The 22,321-nt window shown below is 40.9% G+C and overlaps 1 protein-coding gene across 2 annotated transcripts; it reads left to right on the forward strand.

Annotated features, from left to right (window-relative positions):
* The first annotated feature begins 1,012 nt into the window (after positions 1–1,012).
* ubash3ba (ubiquitin associated and SH3 domain containing Ba) lies at positions 1,013–21,149 on the forward strand. 2 transcript variants are annotated; one of them, XM_085420369.1, is made up of 15 exons: positions 1,013–1,496; positions 1,683–1,857; positions 14,359–14,412; positions 14,661–14,847; positions 15,732–15,930; positions 16,634–16,803; positions 16,919–17,127; positions 17,217–17,361; positions 17,516–17,636; positions 17,734–17,856; positions 18,005–18,097; positions 18,401–18,545; positions 18,639–18,745; positions 19,016–19,125; positions 19,235–21,149. In XM_085420369.1, the coding sequence occupies exons 2-15, from the start codon at positions 1,730–1,732 to the stop codon at positions 19,370–19,372; spliced, it is 1,929 nt and encodes a 642-aa protein (XP_085276495.1). In that variant the 5' UTR covers positions 1,013–1,496; positions 1,683–1,729; the 3' UTR covers positions 19,373–21,149. The 2 variants fall into 2 exon arrangements, with proteins under 2 accessions (XP_085276495.1, XP_085276494.1); XM_085420368.1 differs by having other exon boundaries at positions 1,013–1,857; positions 19,235–21,148.
* Positions 21,150–22,321: the final 1,172 nt, after the last annotated feature.

The following is a 22,321-nucleotide window of genomic DNA, read 5'->3' on the forward strand; positions in this document are numbered from 1 at the left end:
CCACAAAACCGGTCGTGCTGAGCGATGGTGCAGGCAGCATAGCATTTTCCACAGCTTGTCCAGACCCTTTCATGTCTGTCACCTCTTCCCATGTGTGAAAAGCACAAGGCAAAAGTGTTGTACTTTCAATTTCTGGTATTCTATGGCAAATGCCAATCAGGCTCCAAGGGGCTCAGCAGTGAGCACAGGGCCACCTAGAGGACATAGGACTAACTAAGAACCCTCTCTGTTATTTCCCTGACCACATACAGTATGTTTAACTAATTTAATCCAACACTTTGATTAAAAAGTGTTCCTTTTGGTTTTTGAGTAGCGTCCATCCACCAAGCAACAATCCAAAGCAAATGCTGCCCGTCAGCTTTGAGTATGGAGCGAGGAATCCAGGTCATCGTAAAACATTTTTGTTATAATTCTGAAGTTTTAACTGTTGTTTCAATTTATAACTACTGGGATGTATGGAAAAATATGCCTACTGCTAAGTATGTGTGATGGACACGATGGGCAGTGGACTGAATAAGAAGTAAACATTTTTGTCCATTGAGCTGTATGAGACATGTCGCCCTTCATTTTCAATACATGGCCACACGTGCACAAATATATAATCATAGTCATGCAGATGAGTTTAAAAATTAATGCTTCGTTTCAAACACGATGGGGTGCTACTTATTATCATGATTATCTATTTTTATTGCAGTTCTTTGCTCTATTTTCTCCTTTAAAAGTGTATATCACACACAAGCTGAAACGCTACAGCTGTCAATATGAAAGAAAATAAAGCTACCATTAAAAAAAGTTGTGCTATTCTCTACACAGATACATTTTAAAATGACAAAAATCATTCACTTAACTGCAGGAGGAATTCACACATCACCGCGATCCGTAAGAGTTAGAAGTACCTATATTTCACGTAGTAATGTAGGGCAAATTGAGCGGGTTACTGTGGCAACTGATGGTGCTCGGATCCCCTTTGGAGTGCACTGCGCATGCGGAGTAGTGTCGACACAGACTTTCGCAGACAGGAAGTGTGACCAACTTTTTCCACCATCCAGCCGTACCTCGGCTCTTTACATCACCCTTTCTCAAGTAATCTCATTACTTTCATCGCACACGTATATAAGCAGAGGAGTGGGCTTTACTTTTAGTTTCACCCTGGTTCCGTTTATAACAGCTTTCCTGTCCTCTCACAAACAAGCGTATGCCCCTTTAACTGAGAGAGAGGGGCCGCGCAGTCAGACCTGCGACCGTTTACAGGCTGAGCCTTCCCCTCGCTCCGGGATTCATTCATAAATAAGACATCGTTTCGGCGTGGAAAGGCTGACTTTCTCACTCGAGAGCACCGGATGCGAACAGCGAGCGGGAGTCAGACACTTTCGCCTCCGCGCTCGGCGAATGTGGATCGGGGGCACGGCTGACAGCGCAGAAGTGACTTTCCATGGCTGAGCCCCCTGCTGTTGAGTTCATGTGCGAGTCCGTCAGGAGGCAGCTTGACAAGCTAAGTGCGTTTAGACCAAGTCTCACCATGCTCGCTTCCCCGCACTGTTTCGTGATTTCTACGCGCTTCCTCTTCAGCCGGGGCAGCCTGCTTTAATTAGCTCGCCTCTTCCTTTCTTCTTCTGGTTTACTCTCTACACCCATCGGTCTATCTATATCTATACACATCTATTACTTCCAACAAATGACAGTACATCGGAGGAGGGGTGGACCTGACGTACCGATGGAGCAGTGAGTTATGGCAGCTAAAGAGGAACTGTATGCCAAAGTGACCCCGCGGAGACAGCGCCAGAACCGGCCGAACACCATCAAACATGGGTCCACTCTGGACGTACTGCTGTCCATGGGCTTCCCCAAGACCAGGGCGTGAGTATACGCAGCTTCACACACTGCTCACACCATTAAACACTGTAGAGCTGACCATCAGCAGCCTGTCAAAGTTTTCCTTTATCTGCCTTTCGGCGTCAACACCAGCAGCTGATCAGCAGCATCTCTGCAGCTGGAAGGAGAGGCAGCGAGTCTGCTCAGCTGTGCGTGTTTATTGATACATATTATCGCCCGTGGGGTCTTCTCAGATGACTCCCGTAAAGAAAAATGCTACAGCAGCTTTACACAGTAGGATTTCGGCTTATCTATTGTGCCATGCGTTACTTTTTTTCTTTTCTTTCTGCGGTGCTGCAGAAAGTATTTAGTCCAACAATATGAACGCAAGCTACTCAATCTCAGCTAAAAAAGACAGCAACAATGACTTAAGCTCAAGTGTTGCCTCCCCAGCAAACCAAAGTACGTCTTCTTCCCACTGCTAGGGTAATAAAAAAAATGACAGGAGATGTTTAGTGCTGTCTGAGGCAGTCTTTTTTTTTGCTTTTGTTTTTTTTTCAATGAGAAGCTGACCCCCTGGGCCTCTCTTGGATGTGCCTCTCAATACTTCTTTTCATTCATCCCTGAGCAAAGAAGTTGCCAGGAAACAAGCAGTACTGGCTTGTGATTGTAGTCTGTGGATTATGTAATTATACTGGAAAATGACAATGTGTGATCTGCTTACTACTATTGCACCCCCGCCCTCCCCCCCTCAAAAAAAAAAAAAAAAATCATATAAATAACACATTTTCTTATAAAAAAATGAGGGTTAATCAACAGAAGGATGTGTTTATTGAAACCAGGAAAGAAGAGAAGTTTAAAAAATGGATGCGCAGCTTTGTTAGTGAGTAAAGTTATGAACATTTCTGTCGCTGAGCCTTTTATTTCACTCGAGCCTGTGGGCAAAGGAGCGTTTTATCAAACATGATGTGGTTTGTGTAACCCGACATACTGAAGAGGTGTCAAATTTGAAGTTCTGCACAGAGCTCGGTTTTTACATCTCAGCCTCCTCTCGCTGCGCAAACTCCACATAATCACATAATCTGCAATCATAGTGTCTCTCATTGCTCGCTCTGCCGTTGACTCCCACATTACATATATTTCAGCAGCCTCATCTTCTCACACAAAAGCCTTTCTGTATGTTCAGCCTCTCCCCAGGTATCAAAAGAAAGCTGAAATTACTGCCACAGCAGACAAAAGTGAATTACCTGAGAGCGCCGCGATTAACGTCGAGCTCTGATGCTTGTTTTGCCGTCTGGATCGTACAGATAGAAAACTGTCTGACCATTTAGAACAAGGAGTCAGAATTTAGCAGTGACAGTTGGCAGAGTTTTGCAAGTAGGCCGAAAGTGTTGAACAGTCTTTCGCTTTTGTTTAAGATGCAGCGTCTCCAAAATTAAGCCTTTTTATCGTCTGCAAAACTGGCTGAGGTCATCCCGGCTTTGATCGCTCCAGGCTGAAGCTCTCACTCGTTCTGCACAAAGAACCGATGCAGACAGAGCAACCTGTTTGCCAGGGCTCGCTTCTATTATTGATGACAGACTGATACACTTTGATTTGATTGAGGCTATTACATTCATAATGGAGCAGGATTATTAGGAGCCACTGCCTTCAAGGCTGTCTGGCCTCTCTGGCCTATTTATGATATTAGAAAACAAACATAAAAGGTGTTTTGTGCAACACTAGAAAGCCTCATGAAGTGTGAGGCTCCTTTTTTACTTATATGACTAGTGATACCAAAATATAACATGACATTTTTATATTTTTGGAGCCTAATTACATGTGTGACTGCTTGCGGTTCTTTATCCCATTTTATTTTTAGGGAATCAAATATGCACAGGTTTTACTAACCATTTTCTGGTCTTGAAATAACTGCACACAAAGCTATTTGTTTTTTTTCTCTAAGTGGAACATTAAAGACGTAAAAGATGAGGCGATAATGTCGCTCTGTATCTGATCGATGTGTAAACAGGCAACTGCTTTCGGACACGCTTGTCACGTCTGCTTTATCAAGCGATAATGCAATACGTCCCAGTGTTGTCTCTGTACCACAGACAGCTTTGCAGTAACCCTCTCTAAATGAAATACTCGTGTCAGAAACGGAGAAATCCACGATTAAGACATTTGGGGGCTGTAGTTCGATTCACTTAAAAGTTATCTGTGTTCTGCAGATGTGTTTCAAACGGTCAGAATCTACTCTGACGACCACGCCAGACACGTTGCTGTAAAATATCAAAAATAAACATCTGCTTATTAGGTTTTGTTGTCAGCTTCTCTCCCAGTTGGTATTGTGTGTGGGAGAGGTACTAATAGGAAAATCAGTTATCAGTCATGGCTCAAGCGAACAGCAGCTTCATTGTGCTAGAGTTCTTTTTTTTTTTCAGGGAGTAGGGAGCATGAATCATGTACACACACGCATACACGAACACGGAGAATTGGGCTTTCTGTTTTAATTGGGCAGCGAGGGGTCTGCTGAGTCATCCAGGAACTGGCTTGTGTAATCAGATAGGACATGGATGGACAGTGGTCTCTCTTTCTCTGCGATAATGGTGTCAGATGGTTGGAAGACGGTTGGAAAACTGAGCCTTACAACACAGACTTGCCATAATAAAAGACCGAGGACATGATATAGAGTTAAGCTCCTTTTATTTGGATACTTTTTCTTTTCTAGAAAATAAAAATGGCAAATATAATTTTATTTTAAATAAAATCTATGCCATAGTGAGCAATGTAAAGGGGCTGGATCTCTACTGAAGACAACTGGTGTATGATCACAGCATCTTTTCTATGGTAAAGAAAAGTGCTGAAACTCTCCATTATGTAGGCTCATCATTAACTAATCCCTCTGCAAAGAGAAGACTTCAAGAGAGAAAAACGTAGAGATTTCAAGGCGCAAAACACTCATCAGCCTCAAGAACAGAAAGGTCATTACAGAGCCGAAAATGGCCAAGCCGATCACTTGACTGACTTGGCCAGTCGAGCATGCATTCCACGTACTGAATGCAAAAATGAAGGCAGAAGTACAAATAAAGAACAGCTACACACAGCTGCAGCAAAGGCCTGCAAAGCATGACAAAGAAAGAATCTTTGGTGAGGTCCACAGACTCCAGACATCGTGCAAAGGATCCTCAACAAGATCTTAAACTGAGTCTTTTTACATTATAGTGTGGGGGGAGGAAGTGTGTGCAAAAATAGCTGTAAATGCAATATCTTTGTTTACCACGTCAACACCTTAAGGGTAAACAAATTCTGCACATGAAACAGAAATTTGTGTCCAAAAATATGGAGCAACTGTGAGTATCGGGCTAGAACTACCGTTTTGTTTTTGAAGCTACAACGAGCCATCTTCTGGACTTTTGGTGATCTTTTGTTGTGATGTTATATCCAAGCTTCTGGCCACTTCCAGATATGGTCTGTATAATTACAGATATTTTGTAAACAATATGTTCTGGGAAATTCCTTGATAAAACATTTGCTTGCATTACTGCCACCGTAGTTAAATATTAACTTTTGCCATGAGTTTATATCCCCAGTATTCTCCGGCCTGCTATACTTTATCAGTAAGGCAGTTGCTCTGTCTTCCTTCCTCTGTCCTGACTTGGATCCTGACTTTTCTCTGACCTCCAATTATCAATAAGTGTGTAACGTCAGAGCAGTGTATTACCTGAGGCTAAATTTGACATAACTATGGTATCGGCTGACTGTAGGTATCTGTGCCGATGGCAGATTTAGGCGCAGTTTTACAGCTCGTGAGAAAGTCAAGAGAGGAATTAAGCTCTTGATTTAAACAAATGATGAACTATGTTAAGAGAAACTACGAGAAACAGACAGCGTGTCTGCGGCTTCTTCATGTCAGCCATGCATGAAGCACAGACCTGCCTTGAAGCAGCTGTAAGAAAAAAAAATGTGACTGAAATAGAAACAAATTAGGATATGAGCCAGCATACTAATTCGTTAAAATGCCTTACCTCAGTGTTTATTGTGGCAGTTTGGAGCAACTGAAGCGTGAAGCTGATGACCACAATGCAGCAGAACAAGAACCGCAGGAACAAAGAGCAAAGCGGGGAATTAAAAGAGTAAATAAAATATTTAGACACCCTTTTGCTCACTTTTACTTTCATGCTAACAGGATGTAGACAAACTAGAAGCGGTGAAGGCTTTTGTAATGAATTATGCAGCATGACCACTTCTCAGTCAGAAGGTCTGTGCTTCATCCCAAAAGTCACATAAACTCTCGTGCATCCAGGATTGTCACACAGAATCCAAAATCTGAAATAAAAATATATGTTATGGGGTAATCAGGTGATCAGGTTTTAATAAGTGGCGTATTAGAAAATATAACATCATAACTAAACACAAGTTCTAAGAAAATTGCTGCTTTTGAAAGGCTGGGTCTGTCTAATATCTGGCAGTTTAGCATAATAAATGCCATAAATGTGCCCTTCATTTGTTTATTTGGCCTAAATCTGGTGTTGATTGTGAAATAGAATGCAGCCCTTCTGAGCTCCAGTATAAACCCTGACAAATGCTGACCAAAAGCCTCTGTTTTGTATTCCTTAACACGTGCAATTATCTTCAGGCACTGCCATGTCTGTTGGTTTCCGACAGTGTGTCTAAAGTGAAGAGGGCGATGGCACTGCGGTTGCTGCGCTCTAACGTATCTATGCTCAGATAGCATAATATGTGGTAAATTTGTCGTTTCTGTCTTTGTTTCTGTTCTTTCTGTCTGTAAAGGCTTTTGTTTGTTTAAGAGGAAGTCGGTGTGGGACAATGTTCTCTTGCCTGCATCGGTTTCATAACTCCCGCCTCAACCATAGCAGCTACATGCATTAACTTTACTCCCGTGTAACACGCACCAAAGGCATCAATGAGGAACCGTTTAAGTTTAACTGAGGAAATCTTACAGCAGTCACTCAGTGTAGCTCACGAGTACATCAGACGTGTTAGTGGCTGCTTGCAGTAACAAACTCTGAGCTTGCATTGCAGACGGCCAAGAGGAAGTCGCCCATTTCCGGAAGTGGCTTGTGACCTTTAGAGTGTGCTCGTTTGAGGGTTGAAGGGTGGCTGACGCAGGGGATTCGCACGTCTCTTCTGCATTGTAAAAGCCTTTTATACCTCTTGAGTTGCTGTACTTTTTTTCTCAGTAGACAAATGCAAAACTTTAGGAAATGTAAACAGTTAAAAACTCTATTTAGATTAAGCTTGTATTTGTTAACCTGTCGACAGGCCAAATTTAATCTGACCTTTGAGACCTGGAAACAAAATTTTCAGGTGTAATTTAACCCCAAAAAACCCCCAAACTAGAATAAAGATCCTGATTTTAGCTTTCAGAAAGCATCCATGTGCGTGCCAACTGCAACTCTTGAACATTTGCTGTTTTGCTTTGCTTTGCATGACACATCCGCGGACTTTTGATGAATGCTGTGCTATGCGTCACAATTTTGGCACCGAGCCTCACATATTCTTAGTGAAACATTTGCCCTGTGCACTCATTTCACTGACGTCACGGGGCACTAAAAATAGCATGCTAAAGCAGCACACTTTGTTTTAGTTGTTTTAGAAGCATTTCTGATCAATTGCTCAAACGGCAAAGCTCGGCGAGCGACTAAACATTAACTTTAGTAACACAAACGGCTCACAGTTCATTAACTGGTGTCAATCTCTGACTTTCTCCGTCAGATCTTGTGGATTTGATGTGTCGATTGTGTGGAAATAATGAAGAGTAGAGGCCCATGTCACGGGCCGTACACTGCTTGCTTTGTACGGCAAGCAGTGTACGGTTAGAGGGGTGATACTGAAATGTTGCTTTGATAGCTCTAAAGAAAGCTCTGAATGTACAACACCAAGAGATCAAAGTATATATATTTATGTATTCTCTAAATTTATTTCTTAATTTTTTTCAGTATTGAGTTTTTGTTTTAATTCAGTTTAGTTTCACTTAGTTTCCTTATTGCACTTCAGTTTTTATTATTTGAAAAAGCTAGTTTTTGTTTAGTTTTCAATATTTTTAGTTTTTGTGTTTGTCTTTTTAATTACTTAAATATTGAGAGTATTTGTAAGGGGCAAGATTTAGGAAAATCCGAATTGGTATTTTAATAAACTGCTCAAAAAAATCATCAGATCTCAGTGGGAAAGTGATCATGCTGGATATCTATACTGATATGAACTACGTAATGTTTTAGGAACACGTTTGATGGAAACGAAAATGATCAACTTAGAGAGGACTGAATTCAAAGACGCCCTGAAAAAAAAAGTGAGGTTAGGCGGGTTAGGGGCGACCGTGGTTCAGGGGGTTGGGAAGCTCATCTTGTAACCGGTTCAATCACCAGCTCTCTCTGTCTTGGTCGTTGTGTCCTTGGGCAAGACCCTTCACCTGCCACCTACTGGTGTTGGCCAGAGGGGCCGATGGCGCGATATGGCAGCCTCGCTTCTGTCAGTCTGTCCCAGGGCAGCTGTGGCTACAACTGTAGCTGCCTCCACCAGTGTGTGAATGTGAGAGTGAATGAATAGTGGAATTGTAAAGCGCTTTGAGGGTCTCGAAAAGCGCTGTATAAATGCAATCTATTATTATTATTATTATTATTATTATTTTGCTGAAATGTAATTGCTGCAATTCAAAACCTAATGGCTGCCACGGTGCCGTTGCCTAGCCTGTAGAGGTCTGTGACCCACCACCAAACCAGTCATGTGATGTTAGAGGCAGTATAATTTTCTACATGGCTTTTCCAGATCCTGTACATGTGCTCAGGGTGAACCTGCTCTCATCTTTGAAAAGCACAGGGTGCAAGTGGACCTGCCAATCCTGGCATTTCATGACAAACGCCAGTTGGACTCCACGGTGCTGGGCAGTGAGGACAGGGCCCGCTAGAGGACGCTGAGTCCTCGGGCCACCCTCATGAAGTCTGTTTCTGATTGTATGGTCAGATACATTCACACTAGCGGTTCCTAGCAGATTGCTGCGGTCACCTCTAGTTTGCAAACACAAACACTACAAACACTCACAAGCTGAGATGCCGTAAAACTAAAGAAAGTGTCATTAAAACTTGAAACATTTATCATATATAACCTGGCTTCTACACAATATATTATGTTGAGAACCAGTTAGCTACCAATATATCTTTATGTCATGTTATAATGTCATCATGTTGCCTAACAACTGCCTAGCAATGGCTTAAAATATTTATTTGTTGCGGTTATGCACCTACAGCACCTTATAAAAGCATCATATTGTTTTCATTTCAAGCCATTTCAACAGAACAAACAGGCCAAACAACACTGATGCACGGGCATCTACTAGTAGATTATACAGACAAGATAAAACAAATTAGCTGTAGAGGTGTTAGCAGGCAAATGTCTAAACATTAGTGTGCTTACAACTTTGCGCTGCTTCCACTTTTTGTGCAAAGCAAATTGACCTCAAAGATGTGGCTAGTTTAATAGTGGGATTTTCAAACTTTTCAGGGTCAGAGATGGATCTCTTGATAGAAAATTTTGCAAGGACCTTTTTATAATCCTACCACAGATAGCTGGCTTAGTGTCACTAACTCTAAGGAAACAAAATGCCATAAAGCATCTCTTTCAACATATACAATAAACCTACATAATGGAAATGTTAAGTCGGTGAGCATTATTGCTTTGTTGGCATGAATGCATCAGCCTTGTTGTGTATAAGGATACTTGTAGGCAATGTATCGTGAACTATAATGATGAATCAGCTGTTCCGGCCTCATGTCTGGCGTGGGCTTACCACCCATTTGCATAGTCTGCTAGATTGGCCGAAGGGGAGCCCCTTTCCTCTCCTGATGGGGGCTTTCCTCAGGCTGCAGTCTGGTTTTAGCAGCATCAGTCCTCTCAGCCCTGTGGCTGTAATAAGTGGCAAAAACTGTGTGGCTTGTAAACAGGAAATGTTCATTTGCCTATTGAGTGAAGTCAGGAGGGGGCCCCTGGGAGCATTTAACACATTTGTGTGTGTCCTAAGATGTGTTGATATGCTTCTTTTTTTAACTTCTGTTCTTCATTTGTGGTTTGCTACTTCTTTGGAAATTTATGTAGCTAACCTGCATGGAAAAATATCCAGTTCAGCTGTAATAAATAGTCCGCTGTATGTTTACACGTGTGAAAAACCAGAAACACTGCTGTTTTAACATGCAACACAACACTTTATCTGAAGTGGGCTTAAATGTGGAAACAGGAACTAAACACAGTTGCCATGTGTGGCTGCCATGAAAAGCTGTTTTCTGTGTTGCGTGCAGCCGTGGTGCATGTGCAAATTAAGTTAAAGCTCCATTCAATAATAGTCACTTTCTCTAGTTTCTCACAGAAACTATTACTAATCCAGAGTGCGTTCACTAACAAATATATATACTGGAACGACATAGAAAAACCATTTGAAACATGGAATTAATTCATGGTAAAAGAAAACGCATCGACCACTATAGTCAAAAAGTCTTTGCCTTTTTTGGCATTTAACATTTTTAGTAAGTGAAGGCTGGAATAACTGGTTCAACTATTTTGTTTTCTGTACTTATGGCAGTGTTGTCTTTATTTATCATTCTACTCTAAAGTGGTTAAGGTGCGTATATTTATTTTTAATGAAAAAAATAGACAATATTCTGTCTGTCAAGACTCTACATCTTGTCCTCACTTGGTCTTAAAATTAGTTAAATGTAACCATTATATTATTTATTTAACTTATAGATTCGCCTTTAGCACCAATCCAGTCGTTAAGTCTGACGTCACTAGCCGTGTCTGGGCCTAAACTCCGCTGCAAGTCCATATATCAAACATCACTATGGCATTACTGAGAGTTGAAAAACTGTCTAAAGTCTTTCATCTTTAATAAAATGATCAGCGTTCTGCTCTCCCAGGTGAGTTTAACATCTAGGCATCCATGAAAACGGAATTTATGACATTCAACGGAGTTAGAAGTTAGAAGCTAGCGAGCTAACTCCCTGCTATCTAAATACAATATAGCATGTCCTGACTACCGGGTTTTGGAAACAAATTAAAATTATCACTTCCAACATAAATGAAGACAGAAAACTAAACAGCAGTGACGTTTGTAGGGTTACTGAAGTTTGGCTAGCTGGTATATAATGATGTGCTACGTGACCGCTAGCGACACAGCTATTTTAGGCCGGGAAATAGGATTCATCATGTCATCACTTAACGACCGGATAACTGTATGACTGTCTCAGTCTCTCACATTGTTGTGGAGGATGTTTGACCCACTCTTCTTTCCAGCGTCGCTTTAGTTCAGCTGACTCTGTAACATTTTGCCATACAGACGACTTCGTGGTCGACTCAACGGCTGCGAGGTGCTAAGGTCCTTTTACTGAAAAACAAGCTGAAATCATCACACCTACACCACTGTGCTTGACAACCAGTATGAGGTGTTTGTCCTTATTAGAAAACCTTCGAAATGTACTCTCTTTTTACCAAGACTGCATCCAAATATCTACACTGATATGATCTACATGGGTTGTGCGACGCCTAGTTCTTGTTATCAGTCATAACCACTCTGTAAAGTAGGCACTCGTCTGAGGTTAGATTATGAAATGCAGACAGGCATGTAGGAATTTGCGGTGGCGAAAGTATACATGACACCTTTAAGCATGTCTGTTGGTGTACTACGACTTCCTTGTGGTCCCGCATGTCAGTCAAAATCAGACCATGAAAGTAAGGCTTTAAAAAAGTTAAAGATATTTCTGAAAACGGCCTCACCACAGCTTGGAAATGATTGCAAGAAATACCAAGAACAACGCATACTTAAATCAGCTCATTTCTTTTTCCAAAACTATTAGAAATGTGGGAAAGTTTAATAAAGAAGGCACCAAATTTGAAAGTGGGGTTTTGAAAAAAGTATTGCTACATTTATAATTTAGTATGAGGATATTTCATTTTCAAAATGTGGAGCAGTTGATTATAATATTCCAATATGAGCGTTAAAAATTGTGGAAAGATTACCTTCTTTATTAAACTTCTGGCGAAGGAATACATCACATGCATGTGATTTCTTGCTTAATCAGTATCTTAATATAAAGATATTCTTTTCTAAGGGAACTATGCATGGAAGAGCTCATCGTGAGAACATTACACTTACAAGTTCCACCAGAGGAGTCACACTAGAGGTTTGAGTGTGAATACTCTGGCCACCTGTATAACGATTCCAAAGTGAGCCATCAAGCACAATCATGAAGAAAAATGGTAGCAAAAAAAAAAAAAAAACACAGCACAAACCACAGTGAAACATGCTGCAACGAAGCAAGCCTGGTGGTATTTAGCACGGCTTCCTCACAGGAAGAGGCTCCTCTGTTTCTCCAGGCATGAAAAAACCTGCTCGGTTACTGTTACCTACTTCAGTCGAGGACACTCTCACAAAAGACATTCGGAAATCTCAAGAATTTTATTTATGGATTTAATAAAGGAGGAAAAATCGACAAGTTTCAGGCAGACATATTTCTGAATCGGCTGTTAGCTGAAACGTATGATTTGATCAAACGTGTCAGCATCGATGTTTTTACTTTGAAGTGTTGCCAGAGTCGGTAATGATGTCCTTTTCACGTGGACTGATCCACGAAAAGCTTAAGCTTAAACTCCAATCTTGTGCGTTACATTTTCAAAATACACACATACAAAAAAATCTTTTGTTTAAAACATTGCCCTTTTTAAAAATCTGTGCCACACAGATGAATAAAAAACGGCAACACCATCCTGCTTGATGTTGTGTTATTGTTTATACATGGATCGGGGGTTCTTCTCCTTTGAAAAGCTTTAAAAAAAAAAGGAAGATTAAATTCAAGTGCCATTGCATCAGTTTGCTCTGTGACTCCGCACTAAGAGCATTACTATTATTTAATATCGCAAGGGTTCACTCTCATAAAATACCAAGGAGATAAGAAGCAAGAATCCAATGTTCCAGCCTGGATTGGATTTTGTGACGTCTCAGTCACATCTGCATGTAATCCCATCATGCCTTCTGAGAGAAAATCCCCTTCTTTTCCTCCTCCACACAGAACCAGGTGGAATCTTTTGAAAAGGACAACTGACTCTCTTTCTTAAAACCTCCTCCTTACAGTGGTGGTGTAGTGCTAAAATAGCATAAATAATAGATTAACCATAGACTAACCAAATTTTTTGACTCTCACTGTAGCTGATATATAACTCAAGTCTTTATGTAGATCTGTGTGAGCCATCTGTTAGGATCCTGTAGGCTTGACGCTCTCAGCGTGCACGCTGTGCTCTTTCAGTGCGCACTGCCCCAGGGTTGGGGGATTTCGCCGTATCTAGGACCCTCTCACTGGGACAAATTTAAAAATAGCTCATTGAGTTCGAACATCAGGGCAGCACAATGAACTCTGTCCGCATCACGCTATAAATTCAGTCAAATGGTGACCATACAATGATGCAGAATACGACCCCTTGTTCAGTTTTATGGCTCATTAGAACTGCCATTAAGAGTACCAACAAGCAAAGCTCTCTTATGTGAGAATAGAGATATCATTTAGAAAAATGTGACATTATTTTGAAGGTTTTGCTTTTAGGGTTATCTGTTGCAATGAATGAGAGCTAAACAGACTCAGAGTTCTGCTTTATTTTCAAGCACCCTACAAAGCTCAAAGGAGATGGAGTTGGGTGGCTTGTAGCTGAGCTTTAAAGCTTAAATGCTACAAAGCAACGTGCAGTTACTTAACATGAATTCCCTGTTCGACAAAACAGCAAAGTTTATGCTACAGTGCACCAAAGATTTGCAGTGCGTGTATGCTCTGAACCTTCTAAATTACCGTCTCTTGCAGATATAATCTGTGTTAGTCCTCTAAGAGCTGAAGAAACCTCCTTGAATCAGCAAATCCCTTCAGAGGCAGCCTGCGATAACAGAGCTTTTATAAAAAGATGCTAATTAGATTTTGAACACTCGAGAGTAATCATTCAATCAGCTCTCTGTTTCAGGAAAAAAAGAAAGAAATTAGAGTATAAAATGACACAGATAAATCTTGTGGTAGGAACCGTTCATTTTATATCATTTTAGAACCAAAGGCGTTATTTTATCTGTCATTTATAGCAGATCTTGGTATCGTGACACAGGGGTTTTGTTGGCCTACATTTTTAAGCAATGAGACGAGTGATTTGAATGTGTTGTTACCGTACTCGAGTGTGCTCGGCTTCAAGTTCGACCTCAGTTAACACTAACACAGGGAGATGCATCTCCCTGTAGGTGGCCACACCTAACTGATGATAGAACCAGACTGTCCTAGTGCATTCTTAGTTCTTAGCAAAGAAGCTAGCTGCTTCAAGTCAGAGTGTTTCATGAACCTCTGGTATGAATAATGAAAGAATCATTGTGTGCTTTCTGTCTTTTTACTGGTCTCTCTGGATGTTTGTTCTTTGTTCACAGTCACACGGAGACGCAGCAGTCTCTTCCTAATAAATACAGTCCGGAAGAGAAAGTATTGATTTGTGTGGCTGTGCTTTGATCTCCCCCTCTTGCTTTCTCTTCCTGTTTTGCAGCCTAAAAGCTCTGGTTTCGACAGGAGGGAAAAACGTCCAGGCGGCTTGTGACTGGTGAGAGCAACACATGTGCACACTCATATTTACGCTCCCTGTTGTTATTGCTTAACAGGAAATCAAATGGATATTCTTGACATGGCAAAAATATACTGACCTAATGTAACATTTTATTGACACATCAGATTGCATTTACAACCATCGCTGCCCTCTGCTGGACATTAGCTGCTCCTTCCTTTTTATCTTCCATTATCACAGCTTTTTTTTCTCCCTCTTTCCACTTGACGTGATCTTGGTCACTCCAGGCTCTTTTCCCATGTCGATGACCCCTTCCTGGATGACCCTCTACCCAGAGAGTATGTGTTATATCTGCGACCAAGTGGGCCACTGCTCCAGCAGCTCACGCACTTCTGGAAGCAGTCCCGCCTGTCTTGTGGCAAGAACAAGGCACACAACATCTTTCCCCACATTACCCTCTGCCAGTTCTTCATGGTCAGTCTCAACTTCGTGTGTGTGTGTGTGTGTGTGTGTGTGTGTGTGTGTGTGTGTGTGTGTGTGTGTGTGTGTGTGTGTGTGTGTGTGTGTGTGTGTGTGTGTGTGTGTATTTAAATTATTTGTGCTCACCCAGAGGAAGTTGTTTTCAGTTTCTGCGAATGTACAGTAAACATTTAATGTATGCTGTCACATTTCCGCGTGAAGCTTGCTGCAGAGAACGCAGTGAACAGTTTAGAACTGAAAGAAGTGCTTGCAAATACAACATGTTAGATTTGAGTTTGCTGGATTGGTTAACCTCCTGTAACCTCTTTGTGGTCTTCAAATTTAAAATCTGTCCCTCAGTTGTTAGCTAACTTATGACCCAAGTTCCTCTTTGTTAAAGCATTACGTCTATGTGTAGAATTTCAGCCCAATTTCTCCCAGTTCAAAGCCTTGCATGCATAGACGTGCATTGTGAGACAGGATTTGAAAGTGGTGAGTGTCACAGATGTCAAGGTGCGGAGCTGAGCAACTGAAAACTCTACTGTAAACATCATGGTAGTCAAAGGGACTGTGAGAAGAAGACCTTTGGGGCCAGTCAGGAGAAAGTCAGAGTTGCAAGCAAAGCAGATTTCCTGGAGGTGTCACAAGTGGGAGAGTGGTGTTAGGTTTGGTAGACAGGTAGAGCTGGATGTCATCAGGATAACAGTAGAAGCTTATATTAAAAAGTTGATTAAACTTACAGAAAATATATTCAGTGGAAATAAATAAGTATGTATGTAAGTATATTTGCACTAAACTCTATATTTGCCCATGTACAGATTGTTTCTGAGATCACTAGCAATGACAGAGTGTTCAGTATATCACTGAGTTTCCTGTGTTGTTATCTCCTTTACACTCAGTGTACTGATGCGAAGGTGGAGGCTCTGTCCGATGCTCTCCAGACCACCATGGCCAAGTGGAAGGGTCGCATACCTATGCCCCTCCCCCTGGAGCTCTATGTCTCCTCAACCTTCATTGGTCTCTTCGTGGAGGAACAGATGGCAGAAGTTCTGAAGAGTTTTGCTGCTGACTTTGCCACTGAAGCCGCATCAAAAGCAGGTTCAAGTCCTCTTTTTCCCTTTGGTTAAGAGGTTATACATGAACGCTGTCTTGCAGACGCAGTGTTGGATACTAATGCTCCCAGGCTCTCTGCAGCAATGATTTAGTTCAAAGGAGTAGACAGACATTTGCATGCCTAATTGCTTTCTGACTAAGAGTTTTATGAAAGGATCAATACAATTCTCTCTTGCTTATCCCATGTATTAGAATTATTTGGGCAGAACTGCTTAATGTATTATTATTTGGGGCTTGGTTCGCTAGTTGATACCATATCCTGGAAGTTCCTTTGCCTGGTTAAGAGAGTCCATCATGTAGCCATTGACGAAAAACTACAACCATGGAACTGTATCATGGTACAGAGCCAGGCTAGCTAATAGTAACATGAGAGATAGGCTGTATGCTATCGTCAAGGTTAAAGGTCAGAAGTGGTACTAGTATTTTCTATATTTTCAACTGGTGCATCCCAAGAAACCCTTAACTTTTGCATGGAAAAGGCACATATTAGAGTTAGGCTTAATATGGTTGGGCTGAATTGGGGGTACTTGTAGGCTTTGGAAAGATGCTGAAGGCCAGGATCCAGGTTTTCCCACATAAATATACCACTGTGACACGATCTGTAGTGTTAATTACTTTACCTGCCAGTGCTTTTATTATTGTGGATAACTGGTGTGTATATGCTGTTCTTTTTTTATCCTTAATCCAGATGTTCATGTTGAGCCCCATAAGAAACAGCTTCATGTCACGTTGGCTTACCACTTTCAAGCCAGTAGCCTTCCGGCTTTGGAGAAGCTAGCCAAAAATGTTGACGTGTCTGCAGGGTGTGACTGGCTGGCCGTGCTCTTCTCCAGGGATATTCGGTTTGCTAATCACGAGGTACACTCTCATTTAGTGCCATCTCTTAACAAGCATGTTTCCGCTCCTCAGTTGTAGCTCGGGCACTTGAAATTGCTGCCGTCTTAATGGCTCTTAATCATCTGGCCCCCCGCAGACACTGCAAGTCATGTACCCGTACATGCCTCAGAACGATGACGAGCTGGAGCTGTTGCAAGGAGACTTTATTTTCATGTCTCCGATGGAGCAGAGCACCGCTAGCGAAGGCTGGGTGTTTGGTAGTTCGCTGAGTACAGGGCTGTCCGGCCTCCTGCCTGAGAACTACGTCAACCGTGCCGATGAGTCTGATACATGGGTCGTCCATGGGTAAGGAAGGGAAACAGGGTTGCTGTGCCCTTTTTAAAACTATTAACAATTTAAATCATTTGTGTTTTGTTTTTTGTTTCATTCTCTAGGTCTTTCTCCTTTCTTAACTGTGCCTCTCCATCGAACTCTAGCAGCACTGTTGGTGGGCTATTTTTTGATGGACAGCAAAATGACAGTTTACTTGACAGTCTTGTGGATCCTCCCAGCCTTCCAGGCCTCTGTCTTCCTATGCAGGTACAGCCCGTGTTAAAGTAAAAAAAACAAAAACAAAAAAACACCACAAAGAGTTTGTTAATGACAATAATTACTGCGTGGGCTCCTAGCAGAGGCTCCAGATTAGTGCATGTTGTCTTTAATGACTCACAGTTTCAAACAATTCTAATCGTAGGTGTCAAGACCAGCTAGTCAGCCGTCCCTGTCCAAGATGAGGCTGTTTGTGTGTCGCCATGGAGAGAGGATGGATGTGGTGTTTGGCAAACACTGGGTCACTCAGTGCTTTGACTCCAAAGGTAAGGGTTTAATAGGGGGATGACCATGTTTTTTACACATCAGTATGGCATTAAATACGTTTAACTTGATTTATTATATTTTATTTGTGTTGTGCAGGCAGATACATTCGCTCTAATCTCAACATGCCAACCAGTCTCCCAGCTCGAAGTGGTGGGCACCGGGACTTTGATAAGGATTGCCCAATTACTGTCTTTGGCGCCACACAGGCCCGTCTTGTTGGTTGGTATATTTTACTTTTATATCATTTACCAGTGTAAAGCTATCTGAGATTCTGAAGAATTGAGCTTTTTAAGACTGAAATGTTTTATTTCCCATACTACATGACATTCTTGCCTGTGGAATCACACTGTATTTTGTCCTATCTCAGGGGAAGCCCTGTTAGAAAGCCATACAACAATAGACTTTGTTTACTGCTCTCCTTCTCTTCGATGCATTCAGACTACTCAGCACATTCTTCAAGGTAGGACCTCATCTTCACAGGCGTCAGTGTACTGACACCAGCACCTACTCAGCTTCTTTCTACTGTGTGATATTTTCAATGTTAGCTTTGAGTCATAAATCTTTAGTTCAGGTCTTATCACAGTGAGGCTTTTCTAGGTCCATTTTATAAAGTGTAACGGGACCTTCGTAGTATTTAGACACATCAATATGTCTGCTTTAAAAAGGCAAATCCTTTTTAAAGGTTACCTCGTTTGCACATATTTATACATTTCCTTTACATTTTACTCCAAAAAGAGTAAGTCTCAGTTCAACTCTCTGCCAGGTCTCCAGCAGGACGGAAAGACAAAAATCCGTGTGGAGCCAGGATTGTTTGAATGGACCAAGTGGGTTTCAGGTACATGTTTACCTTCCTGGATCCCTCCAGCTGAGCTGGCTGCTGCTAATCTGAGTGTGGACACAACATATAGGTACACAGCAACACTAACACTATGGAGGTTGTGCTGTTTTCTCTGATCCTACAATCTACTTCACCCCTAGTATCTATTTCGTTTTTCTCCTAGACCTCATATTCCCATAAGTAAATTGACAGTTTCAGAGTCCTATGACACCTACATCAGCAGGAGCTTCCAGGTGACCCGAGAGATCCTGACTGAGTGCAAAAACTTGGGTAAAGTATAATAATTAACATGTATCCAGGATTTTTAAGTAATTGCTTAGTAAGCATTAAATGTTGCCAACATTCACAGGTTAAAACAGCCACTTTATGTAGATAAAACTGTAGTTTTCAGTGTTGTACTTTTAAACTTCTTAGCTAGACTTTTTAGCTCGTAAAACACGCGTATCCAAGAAACTAAACATCATCAATGGCTTAGTTTGGGACAGAAAGCTTATGGTATCTGAGGAATGTGACTCTATGTTCTCTACCTCTTTCACACAGGAAACACGGTCCTGTTTGTGGCCCATGCTTCCTCCCTGGAGGCCTGCACTCGCCAGATACAAGGCCTCAACCCCCAAAACTCCAAGGACTTTGTCCAAGTTGTTCGAAAGGTCAGTGTAGCGTTTCAGTTTCGGCGCTTCTTTGATTTCCTTTGTAACTTCTCCCTTTCCCAATGCTTTTTTTTGGACAACATGCACATCTGTGTCTTCTTTTGTCCAGATTCCTTACTTGGGATTTTGCAGTTGCGAAGAAATGGGAGAGACTGGGGTGTGGCAGCTGGTCGACCCACCGATTCTGCCTCTGACACACGGGCCCAATCACAGTTTCAACTGGAGGGAAATGCTAATGCAAGATTGAAGGATTTGCTCTTTGGCTCTCTTATCTTGAACTGCTGAACAAAAAGTGGCTTCCATCAAAAGACATCATGCAAAAAACAAAAAGAAAAAACAAAAAAGAAGCGCATAAATGAAGGCAAATGTATTCAAACACACTGCTCAGGAACGGGAATGTACAGTTTGTGTGGAGATTACAGAAAAATGTGTTACAGTTTGGGCGGGACTTTGCTGCATTATCCTCAGCGATATACTTGTTAACCCAAAATGTAGAGGTGCTGCGAGGAATGCAGATGGCTGTTTGATTTGTTGATGGTTGCCGATGAATCAGGTTTTATGTCACGAGAGGGTGCGTCATTAAACTGTGTCTGCGGGCCCCTCTTTGGCAGAGAGGGGAGTGGGTGACGACTTTGTGTTCTGCTGCCTTCTCACACACTGTGACCAGAATTAGTTGAGAAAGACTTGTGTATCAGAAAAACTATATTGCCGTGGGTCAAAAATAACTATTTAACTTGTAGCTGTGACCCTCTGGTGAAAAAAAACAAACACAAAAAGCACAAAAGAAATGTTGACAATCAGACAGGGAGGAACTGATCTTCATCGTTTTTTGGTGCTCAGGTGGGTAGCTTGTTATAGGTTTGATTCCTGTAAAATGTCATATCATTTTCTTCTGTGTTGACATTTACATGGCCACATGACTCATTTAATCTTGCTGTAAGCCATGGCCTATGGGATTTGTCTGGAGACAACCAAGTCAATATGACCAAGAAAATTTATATGATAATATACAGAATGTTGCTGTGTTGTTGTTTTTTATCGACTGAACCTTCTGCTTGCTTTCTCTGACCACGACAGTACTTTTTCGACAACGTGATGAATTTTACTTTTTCTGGATTACATAAGATATCAGTTATTTGCTGCATGAATCTGAAAATCCACCGATACTCTAAAAATTAATAAAACAAGGTTGTGGAGCTACGAAGGCCAGCATATATCAGCCCTCCATGTTTTCTGTAAAGACCTTACTCCCTCTTCTCGTGCAGCAAGAAAACGAGCATAAGTGGACACTGCAGTGCAGTAGAGCAGTGCTGCCAATATCCCCTTACTGTAAACTGTCTGCACAAATGCATATCAAATAAGTTTAGTTGCTTTAGGGTTTATTCTGTACCAGTTGCAACATCTGATTTGTTTTTAAAACAGTAATGAATGCAGGGACATCAAACTCATTTTACACTTTGATATTAAATCTCTGAGCACAGGTTTAATGTATTTGTATTTTATGTTATGTATGTGTGGTGCTTTTGCACCACTATATTTTGGATACAATGTACTCAACACCATTTATTTGAAGGCTTTAGGTTTTTCTTGTGTTGCAGATAAATTGCATTTTATTAGAGCAAGCTATTCAGCAACATATAAGTAATTAAAATTATTAAAGAGACATACACATGAATGTATAATTATGACAATATGTATAATAATAATATGTATGAGTCTGAAAATTGCCATTCTACATAATTAGTACAGGTACTATTTGAGGTACCTGTACTATATATGTACTTCAGGTATTTTAATGTTTGATTATACAAACTGAGTACTGTTAGGCTACCAAGTAAGGTTGTAATTTTTACTAAAGTAAAAAGTCTGAATGCTTTTTTCCACTTTAAAACAACTGTCCACCGCAGAGTTATATTTAAAGTCTTGTGCAGAACCCCTGCGCATGAATCTGAAAATAATTCTTTTCTATGCTAACTTTATTTCTGATTAAATATCTGGATTTCCTGGAGCCCCCTGTGCCACCCTATTTTTTTTAAACCCAGTGGCATACATCTCTGATTAAAAACACTTGTGCAAGTCATAAACGAAAAGGAACTAGTTTTTTGCAGATACTTAGACCATTCACATTTTATTTTCAGACATCATGCTGCCAGTTGTGGTTTATAACATTTCAGACTTCCGTTTCTCTCAATTGCCTACTATGAACCTTGCACTGCCTGCAAAGAGGATTTCTTGCTTAATGTGTGAAATTTATCAACATTTTATGAATCTGAAATATTAATTTAGGACATAGTATTATTTGTGAGTTTATATAATTCTTCTATGCTAGCTAAAAGTAATTGCGCTAACCTGTTCACCTGAATTTCCTCCTAATTGTTCGAGGCGCTTAGTATAATGCACTTTTAATAGTGACGAAACTTTAAAAACTACATTTTATTTTAAATCCGTGGGACCACTAACAATATCTTAAACTCACTACAGGTTAAAGCGCACAGGTGAAAAGCACCTGGGACATGAATAACTACTGTATTAGCATGGTAGCCCCACAAATGAAACTTTCTAGCTAATACAGGCTCTTCCACGTGATATGAGAAGCTGAGGAGGATATAAGGTACGTTTGATTTATGGCCTACTGCTCATTGCATAGTCTAGTTGTCAGAGTAGTTAAAGCCGATATAGTGTATAGCAAATATTACATTAACAGTATATCTTGTAGTATGTTAAGAGGATTGAAGATTCAAGAGTCAGTTGCTACAGGTGGCGCAAAAAAAGAGACTTAACATAAACATACTGACATAGTATAAATAGAAATACAATAATTAAACACAATTTACTGACATGTAGTAAAAAGTAGAAAGTGTGTGTATACACACACATATATACACATATGTTTATGTCTACGCTATTTACAGGCTGTGCGCATGTCTATGTAAAACGTATTCAAGAGGGTTGTAATTGTGTGAAGCTGAGCAGTATAAAGTGCACTTTACATGAGTTATTTAGCACATTATAAAATGTATATAAAGAAATATGTCAGATTGAAGCAACATAGCTCAATCCGCCTTACAGTGTTTTAGATACTGTCATATGAAGTGCCTTTAGTTTCAATTCTTGCTGTAAATATGTAGCCTCAAACCTTTTTTTGTTATTACTGGCTTTTTTGACAACTGTAGTGATTATCTAAGGATATGCATCT

The sequence above is a fragment of the Rhamphochromis longiceps genome, linkage group LG10, assembly GCF_057381845.1.
Source record: "Rhamphochromis longiceps isolate RC_006_pf linkage group LG10, R_longiceps_female_GT1.1, whole genome shotgun sequence".
Lineage (NCBI taxonomy): Eukaryota > Metazoa > Chordata > Actinopteri > Cichliformes > Cichlidae > Rhamphochromis > Rhamphochromis longiceps.